The sequence below is a fragment of the Pseudoliparis swirei genome, chromosome 24 (assembly GCF_029220125.1).
Source record: "Pseudoliparis swirei isolate HS2019 ecotype Mariana Trench chromosome 24, NWPU_hadal_v1, whole genome shotgun sequence".
In the NCBI taxonomy this organism is placed as follows: domain Eukaryota; kingdom Metazoa; phylum Chordata; class Actinopteri; order Perciformes; family Liparidae; genus Pseudoliparis; species Pseudoliparis swirei.
The window spans coordinates 16,020,246-16,032,254 of NC_079411.1; the positions used below are offsets into that span (position 1 = coordinate 16,020,246).

The 12,009-nt window shown below is 43.6% G+C and overlaps 1 protein-coding gene across 1 annotated transcript in view; it reads right to left on the reverse strand.

Moving 5' to 3' along the window:
• Positions 1 to 9,408, reverse strand: part of zcchc7 (zinc finger, CCHC domain containing 7) — a 46,633-nt gene extending 37,225 nt beyond the window's left edge. Inside the window, exons 1-3 of the mRNA XM_056409922.1 lie at positions 9,396 to 9,408; positions 6,140 to 6,765; positions 3,699 to 3,876 (exon numbers count right to left, since the gene is read on the reverse strand). Of these exons, the coding sequence (XP_056265897.1) occupies positions 3,699 to 3,876; positions 6,140 to 6,685 (724 nt within the window). The 5' untranslated portion in view covers positions 6,686 to 6,765; positions 9,396 to 9,408. The remainder of the gene's footprint in view (positions 1 to 3,698; positions 3,877 to 6,139; positions 6,766 to 9,395) is intronic.
• Between the last annotated feature and the right edge of the window lie 2,601 nt (positions 9,409 to 12,009).

Genomic DNA, 12,009 nt, shown 5'->3' on the forward strand with positions numbered 1-12,009 from the left:
TTTAACACTCAAATGTTAAACAATGAAAACATTCTTGTTGTGTCGAGGTAATCTGAGCAGTATGACAAAACTGGAAGGAACAAAACAGCGAAGAGCAAACGATGCTTCAGGAGAGGGAGAGCTTACCTTCCTCCTCTGGGAGATAGCGAGAGTTAACCTTTGGGTACAAACACAAATCTCTCTCTCTAATTCACAAAGACTTTTAGTGATGCACACACACACACTCACTCTGATGTGACCACCCGATAGCGAGCCAGAAACCGACTCTCTAATCCTCAAACAAAGTTTTGTGTGCAATGACCAAGACCAAGGAAACAGAAAAAAAGAAAGAACTGGGGGGAGCAACAGAGAGAAAAAAAAGGGTGACCACCGAGTAAAGTTTAACCACTTACGATTCAAGTTTAGTTCCAGCACACCCCGCCTACACGCCGGATTCATTCACGGTGCATGTGCACGCACGCCTCTCCGGGTGAGAGAGGCACTGAGCTGGATTTTTTTTTCTTCCCCTCTTTCTTGTTCCGTCTGGTTACTACTGCGTGGCGTCCGGATGGCCCCTCGCTCATCCCCCCTTTTTTTCCCCTCTCCATCTTTTCTCTTTTCCCCCTTATCCAGCGTCCTCACAGACCCACCTACCGACAGCGATCCCTGTGCGGCCAGGTGACGGATAGCTACTGCGGCTGTGTTCGGAACGATGAGGACCGGTGTGTCCGTGTGTTTTGGATTTTAAAAAACAAAACAAAATAAAACACATGATGGAGTGAGAAAATAAAAGAAGATGATTGTAAAAGTATGTGAACAAGTGACACCACGCGGGAGCGGGACGGAACGAGAAGGAGAGAAAGAAAGGATTCAATTTCTGCGGGGCGAGAGGGGGAAGCTAAGTGTAGTGAATGTAATTTGATGGGGATGCTGAGACGGGGTTTAGGCGTGCAAATACTATTAGTCACTGCTGTGCAAACCTGTTACTCACACACCAACACCAATGTGGGGGAAACAACAACAACAACAACAAGCTAGGCTCCGGGGCTACAGGAGTCAACACATAACGTGGCGTATCAAAACAGAAATCAATCTTCTTCTTTTTTATTTGGTTATGAATCCAGTGGTTATTGTAGTCATGAGAATTCAACCTACAATTGGCCTTTGCTCTGCATTTCTGGGTGAAATAAAAAGAGCATGTGAAACAAATTGTGAAACACGAAGAAAAGTTGCATAATTTAACCTCCAGCAGCAGACTGAACAAGAGGAATAATCAAACCTGCAAGTCATTTGAATATAGCATGACCTACTCATTGTATACAGCATCTACTACATACTTATTTTCTTATTTTTTATTTTCTTGCTATTTTTGCATGAAGTACGCATTAAATCAAAGTGCTCTACTATTTTTGGAATGCGATTTTGCCAAGCCAATAGAGCTGCAAACAATTATTTTCATCTATAGATTCAGGGAATTGATTGTAAATGATGTCCATCTTCATCCTCCCAGGGATCTTGTTTTGCTCGATCACCGGTGAAAAGTCCAAAGACATTCAGTTTACGATGATATAAAAGATCACATTAAAGAGGCTGGAAGCAGGAAATGCTTGAAATGTACATTAAAGTATCTTTTAACAGGTGCCGATTAACTTAGTCAATCAACTAATGGACCACCAATTTCTGGCAAAGATTAACAAGTGCATATTTATCTACCTATTGTCTCACCACCGTTCATACTTTGTTTTCATGTTTTGCAGTTCTGTCATTTATTAAAAATGAAAAACACTTTACAATGGCAAACTAAAATGTACATTTAGTTTGCACACTGTTTTGAGTATACTAAGTCAGCGGTCCACAATCTTTTTTGTGCCACAGACCGGTTTTGTATAAGACAATATTTTTACGGACCGGCCTTCACTGTGTGGGTGATAACCATGATGTAATAAAATTATATCACCTGCATAAAAACAAATATAAAGTGCTTACAAATACATCTCACGACATCTCAGTGACAACTATTTTTTTCATCCCGTTTAAATTGTGCCACAAATTACACACTTGATGTTTGTTGATATTTAAAAATCCTTTTGCAAGTCAAGAAAGTTGCAGTTTGTCGATCAGTGACGAGACAAGTAGCTAGTTAGCCGAGCTACGCTCCACGTAAAAGTGTAACTTTTTAAGACTTTTGGGTGTGTCGTCTTTCTAAATACGCTTCTTTTACAGTCTTGCACATTCTTTGGTGAGCAAAACTATGTACTAATTCATTCAGGATGAAGAAAGGATTTCTCTCTCGCTGTTGACTACCAAACATATATATTGTTCCAAAATATGGTCCGATGGTGGTAGGCCAGAAGGGGCGGGACTTCGCCTTTAATCAACAACTTGATCATTTAAAATATATTATCCTCTGATATTGTGGTGAACAGTTACTGTTCTCCTCCATAGAGACCCGAGCTGGCATATTCTATATTATCATCACCAATGTGTTTTAAGTTGTCTCTTAGTGCAGTCTGACCTCCCTACTCAAAACTTTAAAAGAAAAAGAAGCTGTGGATCAATACACATTTGGTGCACTAGCGAGTGTTTACGGCAGCAGAACTCACTGAAAACAAACTATAGTGTTGATGTTTACTGTATTTAATTAAGATGTCAGCCAGTGTGGCTCATTGATGTGGTTTTAAACCTTTCCAGACAACGGTAGAGCTCTGCTGCAGAGAAGAAGAAAGTCTATCAGGATCAATTCCTTGTTTGTTTTTTTGGTCTTTTCATGAAATTCATGACAATAGAGAAATATATTTGCTCGCTTTTCCAAACATATTCTCAACCCACTGTTACAAATTACTGTGTAGAATCAAATTATCTCGCAGCTCAAGACTATTGAGGCTCGTCCCTGAAATTTCTTTGCCTTCAATTCCCCCCCGCCCCTTCTTTTTTTTGGGGGGGGGGGTTTAAACCCTCCCCCATTCCTCCTACTTCAAGACCCCTCTTCTCCACACCCATGACCCCCCATGCGCCGACATGAGGTCAAGCTCCAAAGATCACAGAGAGAAGCCAGACGCGAGAGAGAAAGGGAGTGAAACAGAGACAGACCTAAAATCCTCCTTTCCTCCCAAAAACCAGGCCAAAACCCTCAAGCCTTCCCACTAGCTCCAAACCCCCTCCTTTAGCCCAGTTGTGTGTAGTGGAGGCAGTGAGCACTCTTGCAGAAACATCAGCCCAGGCAAATTCAAATGAGGAAGGAACGGTGAGAGAGACACAGAAAGAGGGAGGGAGAGAGGGAACAATAGTGAGAAAATAGAATAAAAGAACGAGATGGGAGAGTTAGGTAGGAGGGAGAAGGGAGGGGGTGGGGGGCTGAAGAGGTTGCTGAGGCTGCAGGTTCAGATAATGTGTAGATCTGAAGAGATTTGGAGGGAACATTTTATTCATGTTTTGATTGCTCCCATCTCTCCCGACCTCCCCTCACTGCGTTATTTGTCTCTCCGTTTGTTTATTTTTGGCATTAACGCTCCGACTGCTGGCATGCGCGCGTGTCTGTACACACACGCATGCCGATTAGAGAACGGAATATTTTATAAAACACAAATATTCGCACATTCAACACACACACGCACACTTGAAGGTGGACTGTGGAAGCGGGCGACTGGGAAGACGGCGTGAACGCGGGATGCTGCGTGTGTGCGGGCAAGCGCACCGCAGAAGTCTGAGCGAAGACGCACCTTTGTTGCTATCGGACCCTCCCTCCAGGTTGAGCAAGATGCACTGGTCTCCGTCCTGCTTCCCTTTACCCAGGATCATCCAGTTCTCCAGAACAACCGAATCAGACGACTCGGAGTCGGACGCTGAGGTGCTGGAGTCCACAGTCACCGGCGCAGTGAGACTCCGTTTCTTGCTTCCCTAGATGAACAACAACCACATTGCAGATGTCAATACAAAGCATCCACATGTAAGATGATGCTTTTCTGAACAGATCAAACCACTATGAATTTAAAGCAAAAGAACAATCGAGAAAAAAAAACACAATTATCTTCCATGTGAAATAATTTAGGCCTTTGTTAAACAACATCGCACAATTCCCGCCGGAGTAAAACTTTTTTGGACACTTTCCGCCACAACAGCGAGTCATTCACCAGCATTGCTACATGCTTCACTGACTGCTCAACGCCAATCAATCAGTGGCTGAAACTGGCCACTCGATGGCGGGTTGACCAAAGAAAAAGCAGGCAGTCCTGTGAATTTAGTAAAGGAAACACAAAGGTGAACATCGGGTCAAAAACATGGGTTCTAAAACATGGGTCGGACCAATACAACCTCTAAACTCTGATTTTTAAAATCTGCTCTACAGTGGGCTGCAATCGTTAACATTTATACGGAAAGTTGGACTCTAAGCCAGCGTTACTTCCGCATCCAATGAGCACATTGTTACCAGACTACTTTAGTTGGAGGTTACATTTTAGAAAAGCCACTTTCATGATTAGTACATAATACGGTGCCATGAAAAAAGTATTTACCCCTTTCTGATTTCTTTTATTTTTCTATTTGTCACACTTAATGCTTTCTGATCTCCAAACTGAATTGAGAGTAAATAGAAAATACAGCTTCCCGTTTCAATCCCACTTATTAAAAAGGAAAATCGTATCCAACGCCTATGTGGTGTAATTCCCCCATATATGAGAGGAATAAAAAGGAATTTGATGATGCCACTTCAAAACCAAAGCTTTATTTCTTTGTGGCCATTCAGAGATGAACTTGCTCTTCTTAGGATCGCTTGTCTTGCTGCATCTTGTGATCAGGGACCCATGACGTCCTCCTTCAGAATGTTCTGGTAGAGACGAAGTGCTTCCGTTAATTACTGCGAGCCACCTGGGTCCTGAGGCAGCAGGGCGTCCTCCGCATCATCTCGCTCCCACCACCACGTTTAAATGTTTGGTATCATGCTCTCTCAGAGGACTGCTGCGTTAGCTTCACCCGACGGCCCACGACTCATCAGCCCGCACAACATTATCCCAAAAGGCTTGAGGGTCATCCACGTGTGTGTTTTTATTCTGTCGATGTGAGACAAGTGTTTCAGTTTCTTCTGTTTCATAGTGGTTTTCAACATTTCCAGCCTTAGAAGTGGCTTTGTAACTCTTTCCAGATCGATATCAACAACTGTCTCTCTCGTCTCTTCTGGAACAATCTTTTGATCGCGACATATTGTGCTGCTTCTTTAAACCTCTTGGCCGTCTTCAAGGTGCTGGAAAGGGACGATTAAAGCGAAGTGCAGATCCAACAGCGCTGGAAGTAATCGTTCCTGATTGTGTCCAGTCTAATTAACCCAAAAGATGAATTCAATGTGCTTCATTGGCTGCCAAGTCTGTCCAGTCAGAGATGGGTTCTTGTTTGTTTTGGTATCCGATCAGCAAGACCGCATTGCGTTTGGATCTCAGCGTGGTTGGACTGCACATGGGCACAATCCTGACGATTTATCAACCACAGGTATTCCCCAACAATAATTTAAAGAAATCGAAATGTGTTAATCCACCATTTTTACAGTCGCTCCTTTGAACACAAAGGTTGTTTTTGACTCAATGTTGTTTAAAGATCTGAAAAAGTGAAGTGTGACAAACACGTAAACAATAGAATAAATATCTAGAGCATCGAATATAAATACATATAGAATCTGGAATGGGTGAATATCGTTTCATGGCAAGTGTATGTCGCAGTGAAGTACACATTTAAGATATGTCTGTCAGGATTCTCGAAGGTCGGCTGGAATTGGCATTTTAAACCAACCCATGGAGCTAATGATAACTTACTAGCTAGCTATGATGTCAATCTCAACAGCAAGACGAACAGCTGCCTGAGCTCAAATCAGGGATTGCTTTCGGGGATGCTGAGTGGTACATCTGCCACCAATATTAGAGGGCAAAAGACACGTTTTTTGCTTTAATATATCCAGATGAAGTAAATGTTGATTGCACAATGTAACAGCTAAAGAATAATGACACAATGGGCGTCTGGAGTGGTTCCCTATGAGCCCCGCCCACATTCACTGTGGACAGTAGCCTGGCTGCTGGTAGCGGCCAGGCTGCTAAATTACTTTTTTCTACACAAGCAAATAAATACACACACACACACACACACACACACACACAGCTTCTCACTCTTAGCGCTCTACCTGTTGGACCGGGGTGGAAGTCTGCAGTCGGCGTAGGTTTTGGCCCTTTACGGTGCAGACCCCGTCATTATAGTCATCATCAGCAGTTTCATTCTCGGAGATGGAGATGACGTCCGGGCTGGAGTCTATCACGATGACCTCCTCAAAAAATGACGTAGATGACCTCGGACCTTTAGGGTTCCCCGTCTTCTGTTTTTTTAGTTTCTCTTGCCTTTTCTCATCCTCGTCCTCCTCCTTCTTCTTCTTTGAGAGCTGCACTAACTTGCTCAAATCGGGTGACGGAGGCCTACTTTCTCCAGTATGTTCCCCCCTTCTGTCAGCATCTAGGTCCTTCCCGGGCCCTTTGGGCTGCCGGCTCTCCTGGCCTTCCGCCACCTCCCCGCTGTCATGCTGCTCCTCCAGAGCCGTAGCATTAGAGGAGTAGTGGAGCTGGCTGTACAGGTGGAACTCCAGCTCGCTGTTGGCCTCCGACCCATCAGAGTCCCCTTCATCCTCTTGGTAGAGATCGTCCTCCAACTCCCTCCGATCCAGATACGCACAATACATCACCGCGGAGCACGCTCGCGCCACACACACACATGCGCACACCTTGCTGACGCTCGCGGCTGGGGAAGATGGAGCAGACACTAGGGATAAAAACACACAAAATCAAGAGGAGTTATTGTAAGTCATCACAAATGCAATCCAAAATGACATCACAATAATAGCATCTGCAATATAATATTGTCTACAGCTGTTGTTATCTCTCAAGAAAGAAGTCAAGACTCCACATCTGCTTCAATCTAAAATATTATACGAAAAAATACTTATATATTTATATATAATTGTATTTCATAGTCAGATTACTTACTACGGCGCCTGTAAGAATCGATTTCTCGACCGGAAATGTGAAAAACATTTTTTTTAAATTTCAATCACAGGGAGCGCACAGACTTGGGCCATTGGGGCTGGTTAACCCTTGTGTTGCCTTCGGGTCATTTTGACCCGATTCAATATTTAACCCTCCTGTCGCCTTCGGGTCAATTTGACCCGATTCAATGTTTAATGTCGGTGTTCTTTCGGGAGTCAACAAACAAACATAAAGTACCTCACACTTAAACTTGGAAAACAATATTAATTCTAATAATTTTCTGGAGATTTTAATAGCTGGGGTCATATTGACCTCAAGGGTAAAATATGTTAGTAAATATAAAGGTAACAGGAGGGTTAAACATTGAATCGGGTCATATTGACCCGAAGGCGACAGGAGGGTGAAACATTGAATCGGGTCAAGTTGACCCGAAGGCAACACAAGGGTTAACAAAGCTGAGCCAGAGCAGGGATGAGCTGCACTCAACTAAGATTTAAGAAACAGCGTTAATACAGGTTTATTACCTGTGCGGCGATGCTGTCGACAAAACACTTTAACAACACCTAATGGGAGCCCCACTTTGAATGTAAGAAACGGAGAAATTATCTTCTTTATACACACCTTAAATACAGACACTGGGTTGCTAATTTTTCCAAATCTGTCTCTCTAACGCTCTCTCACACAGACACACACACACACAGAGGACAGAAAGGTAGCACCGGCCCAATGCCCTGTCCAGTCCTGCGTATCTGTGCCATGATGGCTGGAGATGATTGGCTCCCAGACCGCACACACCGCAGAAAGGCCACGCTACGCGGTCACAAGCTGGCCGCCGGGGATTACAGGGACCGAAAGAAGAAGGGTCTAACCAGCTGCCAAGGGAGAGCGACAGTCTTGAAGTTTGTACCGCGGAGACCTGGAGCCGACAAATGACTGACTATGTTTTACAGGGGCGGAACAGAAAGCCCCCTAGCACAGCCCTGGGTCAGACTCAGATGTGTTCACTTCTTCTGCCCTTGTTAACGCTCAGCAAAGGACTGTAAGGGTACATGCAGACTGTATATTGACATCTCCCTGACTCTCCCCAGTAGTAATTGTTGCATCTGTTAAGGTGGAACAACTCCCACATTCCCCACAGAGAACCAGAGCACCAAACCAACAAAGCATATCTGCTTGGTCAAAGTTGAGCCATTGCATGGAACACAGAGCGACTTATGCTTGAATCCGTCTGTCGTTCAGGTTTTAATAGAAGTGAAAGGGAGATGTAGCGTATATTTGTAGGAGAGATATGTAATGGGATGTTTTAATCAAATCAACATCATAACGCTGCCCTGCATCAACCGAAGCATTCTACCTAATACTTCCATTCCACAATATTTCAGAGGGAGAATTTGTGTTTTTTACTTAGCAGGTCAAGACTTTACGATTACGCTGCACTGCAATAGATTTAACGACCCAAAAGTAAACAGAATGGAAAACGAGTTCCAGCTCGACCAACAGTATCAATAATGCTATACAAAATATAGAATAAGAGGCATTCTGCTTTATAGAAACATTTACTTCGGATACTTCTGAAAACACATATTGTAGTACTTTAAAGAATATTTATTATTTGACTTTTACTGGTAGGCTGAAGTATTTGTATGCAAGTATAATGTTGTGTTTTTTTTAACAATGAAACTTAGAAGCTACTTTTACTACTTAGGAGCTGGTTGGAAATGTCTGGTGAGTCGTTGATGACAGAATCATATCAAAGCACCCCTGTGTTCAGTTCGTGCGTGTGGAACGATAAGAGGAAGGGGTGACGGTGAGAAATTCATCACCGATTTGATAGTGTTGGTTGCCATGGTGTTTGGTTGTTTTGGGGAAACACACACACACACACACAAACTGTGTAAAGTGACAGAACGAGGTCTCCAGAATACACCGCCACTACAACAACAACAACAACAACAGCAGAAGGGTTTTATGGATGTGAATGCACTCTGAACTGCAGTTAGCACGATGTTAGCCACGACCAGCTAACTGGATGCTAACGAGCTAGCAGATGGACTGAGGCACACGTTGGTTGGCTCTGTAGGTGTGCACGTTGGTTGGCTCTGTAGGGAGCAACCGCTAAGTGACTATCTAACGTTTAACTGTACCCCTCCAAAACATACAGGGCCTTCCAATAAAAATGTGTCGCGATTTCTAGTCACGTCCACATGTCCGACAGTTCACGCTAGCCTGTGTGCCTCCTGTCTGCACACGTGCTTTTAGGCAGCAGAGCAGCCGGGTCCGATGTAAACAATGAAGCGTTTCAGTCCTGAGCACGCATGAAAGAAAACAAATGCATGGAAATAAAGTCCACCTATTTGAGGACACCGCTATGTGTTTAGAATGTAATGTCGGCAACCACGAGCTCACCTTTATCCAACGAAACGGAGGGGTTACAATAATCGGAGCAGCACTTCCAGTCAGATGGAGACAGACAAACAACTTCCGGGTTGGTCCTAGGAAAAATATGTTGGCCGACCGTAACGTTTCACTCCGTGCTGCTGGAGACCGCCGTGGCCCTTGGTGGCGATCAGAAAGTGTCAGGAAGAAACGTAAAGTTGTGATGGATTGTTAGGTTGGAATTGGAATTGCTGGGCAGATTATTTTCTGTTTCCGTAAATCCAAGCATCAGCGCTTGAAAATGTGTCCGGATTTTTAGAAACACCGAGGACACGAGTTAAAGGACTGAAGTCCACAAACCCCATCTCAGCAGAGGCACGAGACACGTTTTGTGGGTTTCTTTGCCGAAAATGTGTCATTGTTGTTGTCATCTTTGTTGTTTTATTTCAGTTATGTCAGTCTGTTGTACAAACACGTGTCCGAGTGGGATGCAGAGTTAATCAAAAGTTGATCAAAAGTAGTCAAAACAAGTGTGGTCAGTTATGGTCCAATCACATCCCAAACTTTGTTTATTATAATGCATTATATTCCAGGCTCATTTATGCACCACTTTTACATCTGGTTTTGGTTTGACGAAGATTGTAATGCCACAATACTCCTATAGATCCTGATATAAAAAGAGCAAATCATTGTACTGTGATGTGAAATTATTTTAAAATTAAATGGAATTACAAAACAGCTTCACTTTATGAATATTTTCAAATAAAATGACCAAAATTTACAATGATAAGAATTTCATTTGGGCCTATTTATTTAGACCGGAGGATGTGGCACCATCAGGTTAAAATACATTTTCTATAATACTAATTTATTCGATCTGAAATTTCGTCACGGCTGTATCACATTTTGTGTCAGTCCTGTATAGTGCCACCATCTAATAAAATGCCCCAACACACTTGCAAAAAAAACAACCCTGAATGGTCAAACTCTGCTGTGATGCAAAAGACCTTATGGCTGCACGTGTTATAGGTGCTCAGAGAATACCCTGAAACTACTTGATTGTGAAACATGAACTATGAAATGATTATGAAATGTCATTACTGAAGTTGATATGTAATTGTGAACTGCAGCTGCTTTACTTCAGAGGCATCGTATCTCATTCTGCAGATAAAAGATCCAGCAGGCCCCTACACAGTGTTTCACTACATCGACCATTGTCATTCTGATGGATGTGGGGCGTTTTCACCCTTTTCCTCCATGAGGCACAAATATTAGCTATGAAATGTCAGAACGTGGGTAAGTGCATGCACACATGTATGAGCGACTGGCATGGACCTGCAGGCGTGATGCCATTATTACATGTTGATGGGAATGCAAATCTATATGTAAATGTAATTTAACAGACTGCCTATCGCCATCAGTCATATTTATGACGCGCAGAATTAGGCCGCTCGGGCCCGCGTGAACATTAACATCCATCTTCCCCCCTCGCCCCCCCCTTCTGTATCGTGAGAGTAATTGTGAACTCTGTATATCCAACTATATAGGCGGCATCATGGCGGCGAGTGAATGCCATATAGGATAGGGAATCAGGGGGTGAATGCCATCTGATTCCAGAGGGTTCTCCATGCATGTCGACACAGGAAAAGGCCATCACGGAGTTGAATTGTTTCCCTCCGAAAAGGTTAGGCTGCACCTTGTGTCTCAGTCTCAGCACTATCACCTATTGTACACACACACACACACACACACACACTTAATATCCTGCATCTGTTTTGTTTTTGGGAAGCGCACATGGGGGCCCTCTGCCTCCTCTGCTCCCCATATCTCACCAAATTGGATGCAGGTTTCGGGATGCCTCAGTGCCTCGGTGAAATTGTGATGTGGCTGCCTGATTTTGGGTTCCATGCATTCGACGGCATTTACTATTATAATGTTTTTTAAAGAAAGGTAAAGGATGGCTGACCGAATGGAGGCATCTGGTTCAGCGGTTCATCTCCGAGCATTCAGGCCGCGGGAGCGTGTTGACGATGGTGGAGTGTCCTGGACGAGGGGGTTTAAAGTCCTCCTGATTTACCAATCACGCATTCCATGAGGGAGGGTTCTGCCTGGCCAATGATCTTTATTGAAGAGAAGGAGTTAAAAGAAGCATGTCATTGCTCTTGTCTGATGGTGCCTGTTTGTGTCCTGTTCCTGGGATCCAGCACTCATTTAGCCAAACAATCTTTTGACGGGGCGCTTGATCAAAAACGGGATTTACGTCAGCTGCTCCTGGTGTATTGGCAATATTCTGCAAACCGATGGCCATTTGTGTACAAATGTACCTGTCTGAAGACTAAAACGGTGTTCTGAACGCTGCTTATGCTTCGGTTCAGTCCTTTTTGATGAAGCCCATAAAAGGATTCGGGAGGATTCGACACAATGCATTGTTTTTCTTTTGGGGAGGTGCATCTTTAGAAATGACCAAACCCCAGTACAGTTGTTTTGGGAAATAGGTCCAGCTGAAACAATTCGAAGCCTATTTGAAAGTAAGCTAAATGTTTTAGGCTATTGCTCCCAATAGCCTAAAACATTTAGCTTAGTTAGTCCCACAAAAAAACATTTTCCGGCACCATGGACTTTCGGAACATGCAACATGCATTTT